The 23,254-nt window shown below is 40.4% G+C and overlaps 1 protein-coding gene across 1 annotated transcript in view; it reads right to left on the reverse strand.

Annotated features, from left to right (window-relative positions):
- Positions 1–23,254, reverse strand: part of lrrfip1a (leucine rich repeat (in FLII) interacting protein 1a) — a 48,270-nt gene that overhangs the window by 21,034 nt on the left and 3,982 nt on the right. The window contains exons 2-6 of the mRNA XM_046053274.1: positions 8,750–8,836; positions 2,039–2,056; positions 1,809–1,880; positions 810–851; positions 1–24 (exon numbers count right to left, since the gene is read on the reverse strand). Coding sequence (XP_045909230.1) covers positions 1–24; positions 810–851; positions 1,809–1,880; positions 2,039–2,056; positions 8,750–8,836 — 243 coding nt within the window. The remainder of the gene's footprint in view (positions 25–809; positions 852–1,808; positions 1,881–2,038; positions 2,057–8,749; positions 8,837–23,254) is intronic.

Below are 23,254 nucleotides of genomic sequence, written 5' to 3' on the forward strand. Positions count from 1 at the left end.
CATCCGCTCATCATCGTCTGAGAGCTGTGTGAGAGAGTGAGAGATGAAACGGATGGTTAGGGTTTGGAAAATGGTCACAATGTGGGATTTCCGTCAACAATGCGAGCAAACAGTGGATTATGACAGGAGGTATCCTGCTACAACGACACGTGGTTCAATTTCACCGTGTTTCCTTCTGTGAATTTTTATTAACCATCTGATGGGTGTTTTATGTGACCTCGTGGAAATTACAGAAATTCTCCTCTGCAAAACCAAAGTAAAAAAACAAACAAAACATTACTGTGATTTACTTCAGGGCTTTATGACGCTGCACATTCTTAAATAAAAGCTGATATTAAAAGAATGCATACACAATAAATCCAGCATAGTGGTGTAATTTTCTTTCATCATCATAGTTTCTCTTTAACAAAAATACTGTTTTCATGATGCAACTACAGTCACTATTATGTGCCGTTTTTTGATGGCTGTTAAATTGCTGTCAATTAACACTTACTGCTAATTTTTTACATTAAAAATGTGACTTTTGCTGCACTGATGGAAAAGGTGTTGTGCAAATTTACATTTTTCATTTGAATTTTTCTAGACAACAGGTAAACATAATGCAAATTAAAACAGGAACACATAGTAAAGTCATAGAATAGCTGCCTTTATTTGGCATATTTAAGTGACGCTGACTTGCTCCCTGTGTTGTCCCAGGATTTACATTTTCATGTGCTTCATGTAACATTTTCCAAGTGGTGGAGGACAAGATTACAGAGGAAAGGCATGAGGAGATGGAATCACAGGGAGGGCTACAAACCGTTTGTAACCGTTTGTATCCGTGAAGAACGTGAGTATCTCTCACTGTCCTCCTGGACGAGGGAGGGGAGGGGTGAAGATGGAGAAGAGAGGAGGTGAAGGAGGAGAGAGATGTCAAAGATCAACGAGACAGATGGATGAGGAAGATAACTGCCGCTTGAGGTACAAAAATACTTTTAAGGTCAGCTTCCCACTGATCCAGCATTGTAAGAACAAGTTGCATGTTTTCATTCCAGCCAAATAAATTATTTAAAGTAATTGAAAATCTTTTGAATTTTCTGATAGATAGGTATTTACAGTCATACATATTTCCCTTCTCACACATATTTGGTAGCAGCTAAGACATGTAGACAACACTGGACACTGCATCAAATGAATGGCATGTAAGTAAATACCAGGTATCACCTGCCTTTGGGTTCATTTGAACACACTTGGCTGCATGAAACAGACACAGAAAACTTTTTACTTTATAGTGAAGTACACACATCCTCACAGGATCAGACATGCACGTTCTTAAAACAATCACACTGAACCAGTAATCCAGGCAACAAACCACTAAGACAGCCATGTTGAGCAAACACGGTCACCTCAAATTGGAACATACAGAAAGTAAATTACTTTAGTAAAAAAAAAAAAAACACCCCAGGGTTAGTCAAGTCACACACACTAAGCATCCTCACTGCCGTGTTTCAAGCTGACAGTCTGGAACAATTCAACAGTAAATCCCATGCAGTCTCACACCAATGGGGCAGATGGTCATGCCGATTCAAAGCCAAACGGGCACCCTGCTTCTTTGAATAAGTGGATTATCATTAATGGTCAAGCTTTGATTCCTTATAATCTGTTATTTTCTAAAAAGGCTTAACAGGAATTATCTGGAATTCAAAACGCAGACTCGGCACACTGCAAACGCTTTCAGATATAAAAGCTTCAAAATATGTTCAGAAGCATAGAAACACATGCATGTTTTATAATATTTTTAGTGTTGCATCACAGCAAAGAAACTGTACCATCCATTGCTCAATATCTCCCCATTTGCTGTCCACTGGGTCATCTAATTTGGTGTTCAAGCCGTAATATTTCTAAGAGGAGACAGGAAGTGAGGGCAAGGAACAAACACACGGGTAAGAGATGTCCATTATTTTCTTTGGCACAATTTAAAGCATACGTCTAGGATATTTACATAACCATGCTGAAATCAAATGATGTCTCAGGTGGAAATGAGGAAAAGGAGGCCTACCTTCTGCACCTGAAAGATCTACAGATCAACACCGATGAGAGGTAGAAGAGAAAGATTGGAGGATATCAAACATGGAAACAGGGGAGGAAAAAAAACAAACCAAAAAAAAAATCAGCCTCAAAACTGAGATGCAATAAAGACAGATATGAAATTAAAACTTAAAAAAAAGGCAGAAAGGCCAGCTGCAGTACATGACAGATAAACCCAGACAGCATGCAGAGAAGACATACAGAGCCAGGTTTCTGCTAATGAGAGGCGCTCAGGAATGTGAAGTACCCCGCTGCACGGCAGGACCAATAGTAACTGAACCAAGAAGACACCGAGTTCACTGCACCCATGAGACTGTGTTACCAGGCATTTTCCCATGGTTCCTTTAGGTCGGTATCAGTGGCACAAAGCTGGAGAGTGCCAGTGCCACAGTGTCACTTTCAAGTCTATGCTCCCATGACTACAGAGCTGAGTCTTGTGACAAACAACTGGCCTCTGACACATCCTGGTACTGAGGACATGAAGGACAAAAATCAGCCACGGAATCTAAATGTTAGGCGTTTTATGCCATGAAACACTGTCTGCCTGTGCACAATTTGCAGTTTTCCAGAGAGCAGTATAATAAATGTACATGTTTCCCGTGTTCCAAAACTGTGAACATTTGACAAAAATAACACATTAACACACCTTTGCCATTACATTTCTTTTTATGATGATTCTGAAGGTGACACGCGACAAAAGATCACACTTTTGGGTTTTCGATACACTGATTTGTATGAATTGCTGAGAATATCATTAAATCTTTATCTGATCAGTGAAATAAGCATTCTAATTTTCACTGTATTTAACAATTAAGCACAAAGTTGTATCAGCAGCGAAGAAACAAAGACTTCTGACAAACAAAAGGAGCCTAAGAGATGTGATCATGTTCAAATATAGTAATTTGTGATTATTATCTGAACCTCAATATTCCTCTTGTATTGCCTGTTAAGATTGATACCACTCAATGAAGCTACAACCAGCAGCAAGTTAGCTTAGCATAAAAACTAGAACATAAAAATGGGGGAAGCAGCTAGCCTGGTTCTGTCCAAAGGTAACAAAATCGGCCTACCAGCAAGTATTGTTGCACAGAATGAGAACTGTGGGTTTTGTCCCCCATCACTTATATTTACACTTATTCATTTAGCTGACACTTTTATCCAAAGCGACTTGCAATTGCTATCTATGTCAGAGGTCGCACGCCTCTGGAGCAACTAGGGGTAAAGTATCTTGCTCAGGGACACATTGGTGGATGTCTCACAGTGGGGAATTGAACCCAGGTCAAAGGCATGCATCTTATCCACTGCCCCATCACATTAAAGTAGGGCTGAACAATTCACTGAATTATTATCCAAATCGCAATATGGTCAAGTGCAACATGCAAAATGCAGGAGCTGCACTTTTTTTTTGATAAAAGGGTAAAATGTGTCCATTATAAATGAGGCATTGCGGTGCTACACAGACACAGCCCACAAATCAGATTCTACCGAAGTAAGAGAACATGCTTTTTCAGTACTTTCCCAGCAAAAGTCACTTCATCATTTCGCAATCTCTATCAAAATAATCGCAATATTATATACTTGTCTTGCCTTATCGTCACCAAGCACTTGTCTTCCACTTTCTATAGCAAACTTCTAACATGTGAAACAGATCCAAAGTTCTGTTTTTTCCAGCTGCAATATTACAAAAATGTAACAGAACTCTGTGTCTTGTGTGTAATTTTAAACACCACTTCACTATGAATCATGGTATCTTCTCTAACCTAGAGGTCTGTATAGTTTTCCTCATCAGTACTGGGGGCAGGCCTGTGTATCACTTTGAGTCTGTTAGATAGAAGAAGCCGTCTCTTGAGGCTGGTGAGAGTGCCGTCACTTGTGGGCGTGTCTTTCTAAAATGTGGATCGTTTGAGGAAGTACACAAATTATAGCCAATTACAGTAGTTAAAATTTTTGCTAAATACATCAACCCATTACCCTGGGCTATATTTATTTTTATATGGAATGTTATTTGCTATGACCTCATAAAGATCTTCATAACCTCTGAAATCTTCCTTCATGCTGTGTTTTTTTTTTTACTGATGTGACCGTTAACAGGCACGGACACATTGCAGCCATTTTTCTCATAATCAAATCAGCTTTGTGTAGTACATACAGTGAACACATCTGCCCTTCAACTGAAATATGACAACCAGTAGAGTTTAATTAAACACAATCAAGTCACTGTCTGTCTGAGGTGTTTTCATACACACTTTCAAAATGTGCATCTGCTCTTTTCACTACAGCTCCTTTCACCACTGAGACAAATACACTTGCAGTGAAAGGTAAAAAAAAAAGTAAAATAAGAGCACTGCCTCTTTGAGCTTGCCTCAAATCCAACACAAACACTGAAAGCACACCCCACCCTTACTGCAGCATTTTCCATCCCACCGGTCCAGTCCTTTAATCCAGATTTACTACCGCCGTCTCCCTTGTATGCTTGCCCGATATATGGACTGGCTGTTCTGTTATTCTGGCTTTCTATAATCGATTTGCAGCTGACCTTTGTCCACTGCATCACCTCAGTAACAACAGCGCTCCTAGATAATGAGTGGAGTATGACCTCTTGCCTTCACTAGTCTACTGCTCCTAATTTATAGGTTCAGTCGAGATGAAAGGTCAGATCCCCACACTGGCAACCTCTAACTGCAGCAGACTCAAAGAATTTGCTGCACCTTGTCCAGTCAAGAAAACAAAGTCATGCTCATTTACAAGCAGGTGACACTGAGTTGTAGTGGTTAGATTCATTTATAGAATATCTATACCATGTATGGTGGGGAGACACATTATGTCACAATTACAAGAATAATGTAATCCGCACCAATTTCACATTATTTCTGCATAAAATATCCATATTGTTTCATTATAAGAAAGAAAAAACACACGCTGCGTGATTTAAAAGTTAATTCGGATCAATCCATAGCAATTCTCCAACTCTCTCTGCGTTGACCTTTTACATCTGCCTACAAAAGATGCCTTCCATTAAATTAATGTCGTTTTCCACTTTTACCGACAACTATAAAATGTGAGAATAGATGTACTAGAGCATTCTGTGGCAGAAAAATGCAGTCTAAAAGAGATTAATAACTGACTGGAAGGATCTTGTCTGCTTACTTATCTCTCATTACGTGTCTGGACACCCAATTAGCAAGAGAGCCAGGCACCGTCATTCATCAAACGGGTTACACAATCAGCTTACATTTATGCGCCTGTTCTATTAGACTCACCGCGCTCCCCTTCTTGATCGGAGGGCTTCTTGGGCGCCCGGTGAGGGCAGCCCTCAGCCCCCTCCCTGCCAGCCGACGCCCGGCCGTCCTGCTGCTCCTCAGGGTACCAGGAAAGGTCGCATCCTTCAGCAGTCAGCAGGTGAGACCACGGCCAGTCATGTAGGCTGGATCACCGCGGGATGGAGCACTGAGATTTGAGCTCAGAACACAACGAGCAGCCACGCGTCTCTCGTATGTCGCTATACAACCGATAATCCACCTTTAAATCCTGACTTCAGTGTGAGAGAAAATATCCAAAAGTCCCGCAGGTGGTTGTGAGTGCAGCGACCCATCGTTCATGTCAACAACACGGCAACAACACCAACTGCTCCACTGAAGGCTGGACCAAGGAGCGCAACCTGCTAAGCTACTTTGGAACTCAGCTAAAGGGTTTAAGGAACACACACATACTAACACACACACACACACCCCCTGACCAGACTCAGCTTAACACTGACCAATAATCCAGTGCGTATGACTGGTGTGTGTGCACATGTAGATTGTTGTTGGTGGGCTCACCACCTGTGTTTTGATTACTGAATAATTGAGCGCTGCTGGAATGCTCATTATCCCGGTAGGGGGCAATGTGACAATATACATGTAACCAAAATTAGTGACATATGTTCAAATCAAGCACAGTTTCGCTGAATCTTCTGTGGTACAAGTCTCTAGTTGCACAGTGAAGAAGAGGAATCCTTTGTCTGGCTCCTGAAGGTGGCAGATTTAAAAGCATCGATGAAATGCCTGCTCAGAATCCAGAAATATTTTGGTGCACTGACGATGAGACAATGGAATGGTTGTTTAATTTTGTTTCTTGTAAAAAACACGGGAATGGTTTATTTGTAATTTATGCTGTTACTCTGGTTTCTGGTCTCTTTTTCTAAAGGGTGGTGTCTTGTTCGGGCAGGGCGTATTATTTATCCATGATAATAATAAAAATCTGAAAACCAATCATGCTTACTGTGAGATGATAGAAATGTGTCAATCATCTGAGGTTTTGATCAGTGGTTTCTTCCTGAGGCACAGCAGCTATCCCTTTCCTTTATCTGTGATTGTATTAGGTCATTGTGAGCAATGTTGTAAATCCAAAAGGAAGATATCTTAATGTCAAGTATTTGATTTACAGTATGTTTGCAATAATGACTACTTAATTGTTCAAGGTATTTCATTCAAAGTATTAGCCAGAAAGGAGAATTTGTTCTGTTAACGTCTCTAAATCCCAGCAATATATATTATCACAGTAAAACATTACATACTAGGGCTGAACAAGTAATTGCAAAGGTTGCGATTACACTCTGGTCACATGACATGCGAGAGTAAAGCAGTCTGCAGATGAAGCATCAACTTCGCACGTTACCTTGTACCTGTTGTTGTCCAACGGCCTTAAGCTTGACAGAGGCTGATACTATAGAAGCGTTAGTGTCACACAGGGAATGAAAGTAGCACCCGCCACCCGCGGGTACCTTGGTGGTGGTGGGTGACATTGCAGGGTCATCCGCCGCTTTGATGGACAGGAAAAAGACGTGTGTAGTAAGGTAAGCGTATTGTGGCGATCGGCGCTTGTGTCACACACACAGTCACCAGTCAGAAAGAGGCCCGGTCTGTCCTGAGTTACAGCCTGGTTACAGCCAGTGCGCCGCTTATAAGCATCGCAGGCTGCGAGGAGGGGAACTCCGGTTGTTGGAGAATTACTAAGCTTGTCTATTAAACATGAGAGGCGTCATTTAGTTTTATTTTCGTTGGCCGATTTTTGAATTGAACTAGTATTTTTTGTTTGCTTACTTGCAGGGATACAGAAAGATGGGCTCCTAGGAGATCTGAACTGGGATAAGGACTCATTAATTGGTGCTTGAACTGTGGGGTTTGTATTGTGTGCTTACTGTATAACACACTGTGGTGAACTTAGTTTTTCTTGTGGTCTGTCGGCAGGCCGACTTGATGATATTATATCATATTATTTGGTGCCATGACTTGCCTCTCAAATGATCTTTCTAATATTATTACTTCTTCTCCACCATTGCTCATAATAATTACATATTAAATCATAATCGCAATATTGGTTAAAAAAAACGCAATTAGATTATTTTCCAAAATCGTTCAGCCCTATTACATACTGTGGTAAATGTTTTTATTCATATTGCCAACCACTAGCCTTTGTCTCCAACCCCAACAACATAAAGAGCTTTAGGTAACAAACACATTACAAAAACATGTAGTTACAGTTTTAAGGGTCTAAACTTCTAAATCATCTCTGGACAGAGAAATTATACAACCTTTAAGAGTTCAGTTTTGACAGGTGAGAGGCAGAAGCCTGTTTGTGTGAGTGAGATTACTCCAGGCTAAGAATAGCGAGCTTGGAGAAGCACGACTCCCCATGGTACTCATCAGAGGTGGAAAACCAAAAACAAGAAAAAGCACAGTGACCTGCAGTCCAAACACAAACACTCACAGACTTAGCAGCTCTGCACCTGTTTCAACATAAATCAGAATTTAGTGCTGGTGCTGGCAATAACACTTGCACTGGAGGTCCAACCCAGAGCGTTAGGGCCTCTCTGGTCTTTGGATTTGTCTATGATGTGTAACTTTTGACCCAAATATTGGTAAAGATGGACTCAATCACCAAGTGATTGAGCCAACCAGAGGAATAAATACTACTAGTACTGCTATGCTGTGTACATTGCTTTAATCAAGAGACTGTTTAACAAGATGAGCTGCACATTTTATCACCTAAATTCCAGATTTTTCACTGCATTGTAAGACAAGTTCCATGTTCAGATTGTTTTAAGAATATCATGAATTTAAAATTCGATTTGGGATTTTGCACATGAACTTATTGTTGTAATTGTTATTTAGTCGAAATCCACTGGACCCAGGGCTGTGGGTTATGACATTTACTACAAAAGCCAGGGATAAGTCGGTGGGTGTTTTATTTGTTCGTCCTGCATCAACTTGAACATAACTGCACTTTCTATTAGACTGCTGAAAATCCCCCGCAGTGCTTCTCAGTGCTGCAGTTACAGCACTCTGTGTACACTTCTGACCCATGACCCACAGGATTTAAGAGTCCCAGCTTAACAGAGTAAAGCAATGTTGACAGGAAATGCTTTAAGTTCAAACTGCCAGTACCAACAACACTGCTGAAATCCACTTGTTATTTAGGGTAATGGATTATCATTCCATATACCATACAATGGCACCTAGTGTGACAAATGTGTATGTAATAATGCTGTGTAAATATGCCAACCGGAATTTAAACACCCCACAAACAGGAAACTCTTCCAGACATGAAAGGATTCAGAGATAAATCTCTCCTCATAAAGTTCCCCTTTTGTTCAAACCAAAGTATGGTGTATTATAATGTGAGAGTACATCTTGACTTATACCTCCTTCTGTTGTCTCTCCAGCTCCTTCATGCGGATCTCTCTGGCCTCTGCCCTGGCTGCCCTCTTCGCTGCCAGCCTGGCCTCGGCCTGAGGGGCAGATAAAGAAAGAAATAGGAACAGAGAGGGAAAATAGAAAAAAAGAGAAGTTAGACAGCAGCCAATTTAGCAGGGTTAAAGTGGTACGCATCTATAAATGCTGAACATGCGTGTGACCAGAGGTCCAGTTCCTCGACAGAGTTCTTAAGAGACGTGTGAATTTTGTGGTACATGGTGGGGAAGTAAACACACCTTACGTTTCAGTAAATGTCAAGTCCTGGAGAATAAATGGGCCCTTTATTCAAAGGTGCAGGGGATTACAGTATCAAATAAAGCTACTTCAGACAAGGTCTCTAAAAACTGAAATGAATCATATCCAATCTTGGTGGATCATGTTTTACACTGCAGTCAGTCGCAGTGGACTGGATTACCAGTGATGCAGCAGTGTGTATAAACACAGAATATCAAGTGTCCTTTAAACTCTGAATAGATGTGGTGGACTGTCTGAATCTCTAAGTATACAATCTTGTGAGAATCTTAAGACCCATGCAGACACACAGCCACAACGGCGTGTAAATGTGTGTATGTATTTATATTTCTGTATTTGAAGGCATTGCCTTTGCTCCACTCAGCAGTCAGGCAAGAGCAGGGCCTTTTCCTTAAAAGGACCTCTCTGAGTGTGTACAGTATGAGTGTGCGTTACAAAGTGTGTAAGCATTTCCTTCCTCTAACTGTGTGGTAGACAGTCCTATGTGGCTGCAGTCTGTTCGTTCTAGGTGGAGTTACTGTAATCCCTCCTACCGTCGCACTAATGCATTTCCCCAATGTCAGTCACCATGACCATGTAACAGGAAAACATAGACAAAGAGTAAGCTTGAAAGGCGAGCATGTTCTCACACACACACACACTATTGAAACTTTTAGGCATGACTCAGTTAATCCTGTTCACATAAATGTCAAATGTTGATCACTGTATAGCCTTGTCTGTTAATATCAGGTAAAATGTTCCAGTAACTAAAGGAATTCTTCTTTATATCCAGGACACAAAGCAGATGAACAAAATGGGTTCAACAACTTGACCTCAGAATTCAGTTTTCTTTCTGTCTTTTGTACTCCTTCAAACTTAAAATATGTACTGTTTGGGGTTTGGGAAAAAGGAAAAAGTCAGCAGGAGTTTGGCTTCATGTCATTAAAAATTGTAAATCTTACACTTAAAGACAACTACACCCAGGTTGAAAGCCCCTGTGGAAACTGATCATGTCGTTACGATGTTTGTGTATGTGAAACCGCACTAAAGCCCAGTTTGTCATTTCACCTAGGCCGCAAACAGCTGAAGCCACTCACTAGCTTCCCACCTAGCAACATTGCCACCTGTGCTGGTTTGGTCATAAGGCGTTGCCAGACTGGAGACTGCAGTCAGGAAATGAACCAGGGCCTCTGCTGTTCTCCAATAGACACTGCCAGTTTTAGGTGTGCACAAACAAGAGTGTGCTTGTGACGCCATTTGCTCTCTTGTGCTTGTGTCCATTGTGACACATGTCTATTGGTTAATAATTCTCACGGTGACTTTGCCTACAGTACTTTATTTTAACATTTACTCACCAATTAAATGTGCTCCCGTTCCCTCTTTTCCCCCCACACTCGCACACACCTAAACTTCTGCTGCAAACACAGCGGAGTGCCCCGCCTCTTTCTGCGTCTCTCTCCATGTATGTGTCTGCTCTGCTGACTTTCTCCATCAGCAGTTTTATAAAGTTGCCAAAATGACACAGAAAACATCTTTTGGATTTTTCCACTTGCAATGCCGATGCGCCGCAGGTGGAGGCGTGTTAATGACGTAGCCTATGAAAATAACACCAACATGGTCTGGTGTGTTCACTGTCGCTTTACTTGGCCTGTGCTTGTAAAATATCCTTCGAGTCTGCGTCTTGTAACGTAATAATGCAAAACCGTCCGCGTCTCTCGTATCGCTAAGCCCCGCCCATCAAACCCACAAGAAGGAGCCGGTTGCCCTGGAAACTTCATCCCACGTAGGGCTCGCTCACCATGGCAAGGGCCTCACCAAGACCTTCTCAAAGACGCCCAGGGCAGAGCGCCCCGGGCTTCAGAGGCTGCTGCAACAACATCTAACAGCGGGATGGGAGACTAGCACACCACTGCCCCCCAAAATGTATTCCTCACTGTTATTCTTATAAAAGTTACCTACAGCACCTTCAAGTTACAGATGCAGGATTCAAGTCTTGCAGAAAGATTTACGCAATGCCCATCTGCCTCAATCTGCCTGAAGTGTTTCTGTGGTGGAGAAATGAGCGACAGAGGCCTAAAATGTGACAACAGCAGGGTTGTTGCTGCATCAGTAGAGATGCTTTTTACCCTGCAGTAAGCTGTGTGTGTACTAAGCACCTCCTGCTTGTGGATGTGTGTGAATGTGAACCAGGACATTCCTAAAAAAAGAGAATGTTGTCCTCAGAAAACACTGTAAAATGTTATCTGAGCGATGAAGGAGATATTCCAGAAATGGTCTTGACTGTTCTCCCGGTGGCTTACTCACTGACTGACTGCTTGAATGGCATTTCCTTTAAACCAGTGACTGCTTGGTGTCCTTGGGATTTTTAACATTTGTGCCCATGGCTTTTAGACACACAAAAACAAGCTCTTCAAATCTAATGCAATACCTGTGCTGACACATCTACAACTGAAGTATACACACACAGACTCTCTCTCTTAAAACATTTCATCTTCCATGATCCTTGGGGTGAAGAATTTGTAGTGTCAGAGGAGTAACATGACATCAGTCTTTTGGCTTCCAGCAGCATAAATTCAGCTCCTGAAAACCTCCACTAACATGTCAACTTTGCTCTGAGGAGTTCTGATTCTCACTTACTCTTTCGAACAACAAGCTCAGGTCTTAAAAGCTTTTACTCAAATTTTACAAGACCTTCTATTGACTTCATTCAAATGAAATACGAGAAACAAACAGACATTTTACAGAAAGTTGATATAAATCAGTTTGGGTTAAAAATAATCAGCAAATATTTTTTACAGCTGTTTTAAATCAGGTGTCAGTGGGTGGGTACTACTGTACCACACACAATGCAACACACACAATACAATAAGTGCCAGGACATGCAGACAATCCTGTATTGAATCAGACTTTCCTGTGAATGACGACTTATTTGACACTCTCTGAATTGTCCGAATGCAGTGAACCCCTCCCAACAGTAAGTGGATTAAATAAACTTCAGTGTTATTTCCAAGTCTGTTACTAATCCATCACACTTGACTCTGACTTACAATTTTCAGAAGACAATGCAAGCAGAGCCAAAGTATGTCCAAACCCGCAGAGCATTATTTTAAAGCCAATATGTGTAATACTTAGGGATGGGTATCGAGAACCGGTTCCAAAATTTCTCAAAACCCGAAAATCAAATTAGGTTCGAGCTTATCGATAAGTTACTGTTATGGACACTAGCGGGTCCTATGATGTAACGTTATGTCTTGAGCGTCAATTCGGTTTTATTTCGCAACGCAATGGATAAGAAAATCATCGGGCAGCAGTTTCTGCTTGCTGTCTGTCGGCTCACACACACTCACACACGTGAAATACAGTTACTGTAAGTACGTGCAATAAAACCTTCGCAAGTAAAAAGACAATACTTTATCAATCCACCTGTCCGTATGGTAACGTTAAACATGTAGAAATGATTAATTTGATCATTTCTGTCCTCAATATCTCACCCTGTTATGTTATGTTTTATACAAGCACAGCTAACGCTAGCTTGGCATTAGCCAAATGTTAAAAACAAGCTAAATAGAAAGCTGCGTCTGGAGAATAGACTGGTCTGTAGCCGCTCCTCATACCTGGTAACGTTACCTGCAGCCAGTGAGAGAGGAGGAGGGACTGATAACGTTACAGACTGATGTTATTCTTTCTAAACGTCACTCACTACTTGTGATGTCAGATAAAGTTATTGATTTACTTTGCTGTTGTCTAGAAACAACATTTAGCTGTATTTAAAATATTAAATTAAAAACAACCAGGCAGTTAATATGTACACTTCAATATATGTTTATTTATCGCAAGTGATTAAGTGAATTAATGATCCCCAACCCTAGTAATACTGCAGTCAACTGATTTGGACCAGGTAAAAGTTATAACAAATATCTCTATGGTTTCTTGACTGGTCCTGATAGAAATTACACAACTGAAACCAGTTGGGGAGGAAAAGTATTTAATGGTCCAGTTTATTTTTTATATATATTTATTACACACACACATACATACATATATACACACACACACACACACACACACACACAGACAGCAGATGTCATGTCCAGAAACAGAATTCAAGAAGTCCAGCATGATTGGTGAAAAATCTAATGTAAAGCCAATGAAGTGTGAAAAGTGACAGTCAATATAATTGAATTCTGCGTCCTATACATCATATACGAGATTGGATTCTTGCATAAACTGTCAGCATCTGCACTGGTAATCTCACGGCAAAACGTCAGCAGTGCAGCAGCCCCTTGAACTGCTCTTGAAACCTAGAGGTGTGAATGATTTCATCATCTGCAATCGTTTGTACTGGGTGGGAGTGCTGTATATACTTAGAAACATACTTACTTGCGGTTATTTTTGATAACAAAATAATTTAACTCTGCAACATTTAAAAAACAGGCTGACTAGCAACCGACTGGTTTCTCTGAAAACATTAAGGCTCGTCACTTCTTTTTCAAGGAAACTATATTTTAAGCAGACAAAAACAGTAAACTGCACACAGAAAGCTGCTATTATTTATATCAATTTTAGCAGTTTATCGCGCATTTTGTAAATTGCTGTTGCACTAAAGAAAAATGTTATTAAAGTCGAGTCAGAATTCTTTTCTGAGGTTGATTACTTACCTGACAGCACCTGAGATGCGTTGATGTTTAACCAAATGACTCAAAACAAATACACACATTATCTAACTCTTAAAACTATTAGTTTGGCATTTATTATTATCAAGATACACCACTAGCTCAGTTACTGTACGTTAGTGAAATCCTGTGTGTCCACACATGTTGTACCTATCAGTGTATATTGTAGCTGCCTCTAGTCAGAAAGATGCATCTAAATAGGCCAAAAGACAGAGTCACACATCTTTTTTGCTCCTCCTTTCCAGCTATTTATAATGACCTACATGGTCTCAGGTTCTAATTCAGCACAATTTCAAAAGGGTGACTGTCCTCCTGAGAGCAAATGAGCTAGTTCATTGCAAAAATGGATGCTCTAACAATATCTATCACTTGGACACAACCAATTGAAATGGTTTAAATACTGACAAAAGAAACAACAAGATAATGATTTAAGAGAAGGTTCATTTCAAACATATTGTGTAAAGGTAGATTCTGTAATTTAGTGTATGTTCTCCTTCCTCCTACTCCTGACTTGATCAAGCAAGAGCTATGCTATGCCAAAACAGCATGTCATGTTTGATTTTGCAAAATTGTAACCCAAGTGCCCGCGACCCTGTCCGCAGGATAAGCGGTTGACGATGGATGGATGGTAACCCAAGTGCCATTCCTCCTTCAGTTTACTATATGAAGAATATGAAATGTTCAAATTTTATACTAACCAAACCTTTTGTCATCAGAATGATTAGTGTGCTCATATAAAAAAATCTTTATTAATTGCCCTTATCAGCCCTACAGTGCTGAGGTGACAGCAGAGGACAGATGTATTGGCCTGGCTTCTGTCAACCTGATCCCTTGTGTCTACTGATAATCTTATTTGGGCACTGTGCCTTCAAGTGCCACCAGAACTAAATGCCAGTCTGGTCTGACTCCGTCTTCAGTGAGCCGAATTCCCACGCCCTGAATGCCGGTCTTCGGCAACCAAAATGGACGGGTATTTTAATGACCATGAATGCTGACAGGCTGGACAAAGAGAGTGTAGAGAAATAAAGCTGACTTGAGGTTGGACAGGACACAGTTTGCTTATTATCCGGTTGAGGGTTACAATGACTGGAATAAAAAAACTTGTTTCCTCTTTGCAAAACCTTAGAAACCTCCCAGATGTTGCCTAAAAGGGAGTGGTTGCTAAAACGCTCTACTCATGCTAAAGCCAAAGACTTGAATCAACTGAACGGACGTCATTTTCTCACAAGGAGCAGAAATGGATAAATCAAGCCTTCATTTTCAAACCCTTACAAACAAAAATAATTCAATGTATGCTCACAGAGAAAAGTACCATCCATACAAACCTGCTGCACAAAAATGAAAGTTCATTCTTGACTTACGATAAAAACAAGTCTGAAAAAAAATATTTAAAACAAACAAACAAAAAAAAACTAAGTATATTTAAAGATCCATGCAGATAAATACAGACTCATCCTAGCCCTGCACATTCATGAAAAAATCCTGCATGGTTGCAGCCATGCAACTAAACCTCAGGCTGCACCTCAAAACACATGAATTAAAAAAAAAAAAAAAAAAAAAAAAATAGTGTGCTTTGGATATTTCTAAAAATAAAAGCAGGAGGCAACTAAGTCTGGACAGTGAAGAAATATGATACAACCATTAAAACTACATTCCAATGTCAGGGAAACTGTTTTCCCATACTTGAAGATTTTCCAGAGATCCAAACATGGAAGTACCAACAAAGTGTTTCATGCCCAATTAATATTATTCACAATATAGTGCATTGAACATGATCAGGACTGTTCTACTGAAGAAGCTGTGGGTCTTAAAACAAGACTGCCAGACACTGTGTATGACGGTCATTTGAGAAACTTTGGGCGATGTTACCCACATGTTTCCAACTGGTTATACACTCTGGGGCTCTCCTTGCTTTTTCCTACTGGAAGTAATAGGAAGCTTCTTGTAGCCTGAACATGGTGCTTCAACAGTTAATGTTGCAACTCTCACTGCTTCTAAAAGCATGATGGGAGTAAGCAATACCTCACAGGAAGTTACACAATGTAGCGCTTTGAGCACAGTGAGGAAGGAATTTCTGTTCCAAAAGATGATTTATTTCTATGTGCTATGCTCATGGGGTCATACAAATTCAAACAAACACTGCTTACTCCTTGTAGTGACCTCTAAGTAGAGTTACTTACATGCCTTGCTCAAAGGTACACTAACAGGGTTTAGGAAAGGGAGGGACAAGCTGTGACTTCAGGGGGAACTCCACCCATTTTCAACATTCAGTTTATTCTGCGTATTTACCACACAGTGTGGGTGTGGCTAATCTCGGTCAAGGCTCCCCACAAGGGTGCAATGAACTCCCAGCTGAAGTCCGGATAGCCTTTCTCCCATACACATACAATCATACACACGCATGTGTCATAATTGACACAATTTCCCTGAAATATTTGGTTATTACAGTAATTTAAATCACAGTACCTGCATTATAATTATTGTGACTAAATTTACATCCTTGTTTAGTTTGTTTTATGCATGTATTATGTTAAGTTTTCATTGTTGTCTTTGCAAATTATGTTTCCAACAGTGCTGTATCTGTAAACTTTCTTCCGCAAAGAATACATGTGCTCCCAAATGAAAACATTAGGTACACACAAAGACACTCAGGAGCACAGTGAAATATTTTTAAGTAACAGACGTGAAAACCAGTGGAGGTCTATGGAAGTGAAGACCCTAGTATCTGAACACTCACCACGGGGCACCACGTAATCTTGTCAAATCTTTTGAAAACACTGACGCTGATTTTGTTGAAACTTTGACACAGCTTTTTAAAACAGTATACACTCATCACAGAAAACTCTTGTGGAAATGTGGGACTTGGTAGTTTTTGAACCAGGGGCAGATACATGATACACCAGCACCACCCACACAACCCATGCCACACCTTTACGTAAACGTACGATTATTGAACAAAATTTATAACAATAACTTCAGTGAAACAGATGGAAAATGGAACAAAGGGAGTGCGAGGCTGGCTAGGAGGAGGACATACTGGCACGATGGCATCCTGGCTCTGGCTAAATCTACATCTGTCCACTGCAGAGGCTCTATCCACCATCTGGAGGAGTAGCCAGAGTGTATTAGTATAATACTATAACTATAATATTAATTATATGATGTTGCTATATTCATTATATAGTGCCCTAGGAATTCCGCGATGTGGAAAACACGGAATTTCAGAATTTGATAATAAAAATGGAATCAACTGTAAAACGGAATATCGTTGAATCTGCCAAAATGTGGATGCAGTTTATAAAAATCAAGGCTTTTCCTAGCTTTAGAAGCATTTTTTTTTTCAACAGCACTTACGCCAAACAAACAAAAAAACTAGGGCAGAAACGATTTTTTAAAATAATTCGATTAATTTGATTACTAAAAAGCACCGACACAAAATCTTTGCGTTGATGCTTCGTTTGATCCATATAACTATATAGCACACTGTTTCGCAAAGACAATTATCATTAAGTACTTATTATACGATTACTAAATGATTAAATGAAAAAAATCGGTGTTTCACTGACAAGCAATTATAAAGACAAAGAATATGGTTGAAAGGATGGATTAGCACACACAGGTAGCAGGAATTGTCTGAGCTGGAGGTGAGTATAAAGTGTCTGTAAACAAGGAGGACTGTTGCCAATGTGAGAGTAACCTCTGTCAGAACGGACCCCCAGGATTTCTCCCGGTGTTCCCGATGCCCAGTCCAACTATGTTTTGAACAATTAGGGGTGAGGGGTGGCACACTGAGCTCATAACTCTTCTGCTTCACACATATCCATTTTTAGAGGCATATGCGAGAGGATTACTCACACTGCAGATCCCTGTGTAAAGTCACAAATGTTTTGTTTTTTCACCAAGAAAAAAAAAAGTCACTGCCTAACTTACACCGCAGGTGACAACCCAACTTTTCACTTTACAACTTAACATACCATACTACCACTTCCATTTCTTTTGTTATTTTAAAAAAGCTTTATGAACTTGCAACATAGCTCGCTCTCTCTCTGAAAAAGCTTCAGCTGTTAAATGTCACCTAACTTTTCTTCCTATTGGGTTTGAATGCAGTTATTTAAAGTCCTTTGGAAAAAAAACCAACCAAATGAACGTTACGTAATACAAAAGACCTTGGGCAGTGGTTTCTTAGAAAGGGTGGTGGGGAGGGGGGCATGGACATTGAGCAGACCTAAAGTTGCATGATTGTGATTCATGTGGCGGCATAAACAAAAAAAAAAGGGCGGACCTGAATCTTTTGTTTTATTTCAATCGCCCGTGTGGTTTCTGATTGATAAAAATGAAAAACACTGTTGCTGGAATCGGTGGTCTTCAACCATTTTCGGCTTTTAAAGGGGGGCATGCCAGAAAAAGTTTGAGAACCACTGCTACCAGGATTACCATTCTGTTTGTTTGTGGTTGATGGCAGGTGGTGTATTTTTATATGTAATTATGAACATGAGACTTATGAGACCTGAATATCTGTTTCAAGAAATGTTTTTCCTAATCAAATACATTATTACACAGTTTAAACAGGTTTTAACTTGGCAACATGTCCATACTAGTGGTAGCGAGTTGGCTTGCAGTGACGAGTGGTATCACAGGGCCTGCACTGCATCTAAATCGCTGCTACACACAGGCGATACATCCCCCAAAGCTGAGAGTTCAGAGGGGCCAGGAGAAGTGAAAATGAAGAGCAACTAATATTACAGAAAAGAAACAAAGTTACATAATGTGTCCAATCCAATCAATGGTAAATTATTAACTTGTGAATAACAACTGTCTCCCTTGTGTTCTACTGCTGCTTTGGTTACACAGGAACATCTTTCTGTCAGGAACACAGACTGTATAAAAATGTCAGGAACTGTCTGAAGTAATGCTTGACTATTTGTCTTAATTTGGTCCAACTTGCTTGTAGCATCATCAGTGATCAATTCTTGGTCAATTAGCTTTCGAATTTTATCGTGCACCACCCCCCCCTTCTGTGTACCTGATTTGATCAATTGTAATACCTGCACTCAATCCCTAGTGAGCACCACCCTCCACTGTTCCCTAAGCTTTGGAAAAAACTCAGCCGTGGTGGATAAACAGGAAGGAGTTTGAGATAACAATCTGTATGGGCTGAGCATGTGATGATGTCATCAAAAGGAAGCCAACACACACAGAGCCACTTCCTTTTAAGGAGACGCGAGTCTGGCAAGCCAAGTCGAACTGAAGCCAGTGGATTGTATATAAACATATCAGGAAATACACAAGTAATTGTTTGGACCTTTAATGTTAGTTTAAGTACTTCATGGCATAATGGGTGTCCACTGGAAAATGTCAATCTGCTCCAGCCAAATTCTGGTTGGCACAGCGGTTTGGTTCACCTAAATGTTAGTGTGGGTAACTCAAAATGCCTTGTTTAAAAGTGAAGCACATTTAAACATCCTGAATGAAAGTGAGTGCTTAGACTGAACAGGGAACAGTTGGAAAAACGTAACTTCTTCAGAGCGGGTTTACACTGTTGGCTGTCATTGCGTAAATATGTGTGGTTCTCCTCCAGCGTTAAAGATTAACTTGACTGCGGCTGCATGAGGGACAGTGGCTTTCTGCCTTGTTTTCTAGATGACTGTAAGAATGAAAAGGAGACTTTGTGGTGGGATTCCCCTTCCTCACCATCAAGCCCCAGACTAATCCACTCTAAATCTCTTCAATGCTTCACTGAGCTTCTGAGCGCCACACAACACAAACCTGGAGACTTAATCCCCAGTTTAGATTGTCTTCTCAAAGTCACGCAGACAAAACAGACTATCAAGAGAAACATGAAGACTTGCTGCTGTGTACTACTAGAACTACTAGTAACAACTTGTTACGTTACATCATCACCAACATTACATATTTTTCCAAGCATGGATAAAGCAACTCTGAACACCTGGTTTAGTATAAAAAATCTCCAATCTCCTAATTTGGGTTTAACGATTCATCGATTAATTCAATTACTAAACAGCATCAACGCAAATTCTTTGCATCGATTCTTCGTCTAATCCAAATAAAGCATGCTGTTTTGCGCAGACATTTATTACTGTCGCACTTAACGCTTACACTGTGTGAACACGTGATTATGATGGTGCTGTTTGCAAAGTGGAGGAAGAGAGAGAGAAAAAAGTGAGGGACAAAGAAGAAAGTGTCTAAAGTATGGGATTATTTCATGATAAAAGAAAACAATAACTGTTAATTTACAGTCGGTCCACCGTAAAACAAAACTTATGTCGCCTACCGCAACAGCACAATGGCATCTAGTCCAAGGAGCAGACCACAGACAAGGTAACAGTAACTTTAGCATTTAAACGTAAATCCTATTATTAATATTTTGTTATACTAACAGTATACCATTAAAGTAACATTATATTTTCTATTTAATGTTATAATGCCATACTAATACACTAATTTATACTAATTCCTTCAGCAGGTTGTGGATAGTGCCTCTGCAGTGGACAGATGTAGCATTTTGTACATTTTCACACAGACAGTAACCAACTACTGTAACACACACACACACACACACACACACACACGAGCACGCACGCATGCTTAAACGTTGCCGTGGAAGTTCTTCACCATGAGTGAAGAAGATACTATGCTTGCAATTTGTGATACCTGTGAGGCCAAAATAAGCTGTTTTATCACCCATCCTTTACTTCTGCAGACATCTCAGGTACATAATGGCCTCCAAAGAAAGGTCAATTTGGTGACCCGTTCTAGCACTTTGAAAAGAAGCACAGAGAGAAACGTTATCTGGTATTACTTTAGAAGACACAGATTGTTCAGTACCACAGTACACAACAACAAACTGCTGATGAATAAAGTCAATAAGGATGCACCGAAATGAAAATTCTTGGCCGAAGTCGAAACCAAATGTAATGAAAAACTTGCAGAATACCGAACAAGTACATTCCCTTTTTTTTTAAAACCACAAATTGAATAGTCTATGTTTCCCACGGGATTTGGGCTTAATCGCCTTCTCACGAACGAGTGACAGAAACACTCAAAGCGGATCAGACCGTTTGTCACCTTTTCTAAGAAGTCAGCCACAGATGGAGTGGATGTGCTAGGAGACAATTAGCAGAACAGTGCCTGCAAACAGCCATTTTTGTGTCTTTCTCAGACACTTTAAAATGTTTCCACACTGTCGACATGTCACCGTAAATGTTCAGTAAAATTTATTCGACCTTTTGACTTTTTTGCTATTTCTAGCAGATTCATTTTGGTGGCTGAACATTCGGCGCATCCCTAAAAGTCAACAGAGCAGACAGACACAGAGAGAGAGACAGGTGTAGGTGTTTGTAAGTATTCTTTCAAATATTTTCAGAATATCACAAAAATGTTTGTATATGCTATCAATTACAGTTCTTTGAAAGACTTTTAAAAACTTCGGAATCAGCATCTTTCAGCAGCGAGTTTCACTGACTCTTCCTGACTGATGAACTAAAACTGCTGGCTGCCATGATGTTCTCTAAAGTTCTCTTATCTGGAACATAACCTACTCTGGAGCAGGTCAGCTGTCCAGCATAAGTTACCATGGCGATCTACCTCGGTAAGAAGTGAACCACCGCTGTAGGACTGAAAACCCAGGGTTAACCCTGAAGGTACCTCACTAACCATAACCTTTACACACGGTAGCTCCGCTTTAATCTTGACAAGCTGCAGAGCTGCAGTCTCTGTTCGTTACTCAGTGTACTGTTCATTAATCTGTACATTTCCAGCTGCTCGCCTGCCATTCACAACAGAGTTGTGCAGAATTTTGCGTGCATGCCGTACGGCCGACAACTGCATGCACATCGCGGTTCCTCACGGGTCTATTCCAGGTAACTGTTTAAAAACTATATAATGTTCTTTGTGTGATTCATCAGTGGTGATAAATGTCAGGACCCCGAGGCTCTGGAACAGCCTGCCCGAGGACATCAGGTCAGCTGAGTCAGTGAACTCTTTTAAGTCCCTTCTTAAAACATACTTTTATAGGAGAGCCTTTCCTGATCTTTTTTGACTTTATTTCATCCCTTTTACTTTTTTCTTGCTTTTATCTTGTATTGTTTTTTGGGTATTATTGTCTTTACACTTGTTAAAGTACTTTGTAACTTGTTTTTGAAAAGTGCTCTACAAATAAAGATTATTATTATTATAAATGATCCGAACTTCCCGCGAGGTGCCGACAACTCGGCACAACACCGGCACAGCTCATGGTGTCTCTTCCTCGTCTGCCACCCACGCACACCCGCTGAAGCGCACCGGCGTCTCCTACCTTAAGGGTTAAAATTTTGGATTTATTCATGCTCTTTAAAATAATTTATCAAAAGCTTTGTTTTTTTTCACATTTTTATTTACAGCACTATGTGTTGAAATTGAATAGGTTAGACATGATAGGCATAATAGGATGTATATGAACTTATTGGGAGAAAGCCAGTAGTTCTATGTAAAATAAGACACTGAGCTCCCCCATATTGCCAAAACGGTATGACCTTACTTTCATAACGCCACTGCGAAGATTCGACTGAGACTGACAGTCGAATCAGGCACCGCCCATCGAAGCATCAAATCTTCCACTATTCTGGGTCAGCCCTAAGACAGATATGAACACTTGTTTTGACTTTCAAACACTTGGGAGACATTTAGGAAGATAACTCTTAAACTACTAGTCATTTATTAAGGGTGCTATTGAGTTAGTTTAAACAACATTCATAAGTATTTTACAGTTGATTCCATTTTTATTATCAAATTCTGCGATTCCGTCCATATTTTCCACATTGTGGAAACGATAGGGCCCTATACGAACGAACTCAGAGATTTACACTATGATACATAAGCTAGATGTGATCTTTGGGTGTAATTCAAACTGGGACTGAACCTTTATCAGACACTTTACCAGGAGAAGGCTAAGACAGTCATCATTACTGTGATAATTAATATGATGATGTCACACTAAAAGGAAATGACGGCACACTGTGCTTTGCACTGTGATGGACTGATATACAGAACAGAAACCAGCCAAAATCCCCCACAGCTACATCTAGCATGTGGGGATTTGATTAATCCTTTTACCAAATTGTCCTCTTGTCCTCAGGGCTGATGAACTGGTTGGTAAACCACCAAAATCAAAAGCTGCAGTTGGCACAGACTGGTTCAACAAACATGAACATATTTTTCCTGGAACCAAAACACAAGCAAACAAGCAATGGAAGTGATGTCCTGCTGTGTAAGTGCTGAAAGTAACGTTACCGCAAACTAAGCTGAACAGTAAAGCCCTGGATATGCTTGCTTTTAACTACGCATTCGCAAGATGGCTGCCATGCGTATCTTGTGTTCCTTTGGAGCGTAGGTTGTGCACGTCTCCAGAAATTAACGCGATGCGTCCACGAGATGGCATTCAGCACTATGTTGATCTGACCAGCAGGTCAGCAGCGGTCTACTTTTCCACACACCAGCCCGGGTGGTGGCGGTATGAAGTTGGTTTGCCAACTGTCATTAAACGCAAAAGAA

Source organism: Micropterus dolomieu, linkage group LG07 (genome assembly GCF_021292245.1).
Source record: "Micropterus dolomieu isolate WLL.071019.BEF.003 ecotype Adirondacks linkage group LG07, ASM2129224v1, whole genome shotgun sequence".
NCBI lineage: Eukaryota > Metazoa > Chordata > Actinopteri > Centrarchiformes > Centrarchidae > Micropterus > Micropterus dolomieu.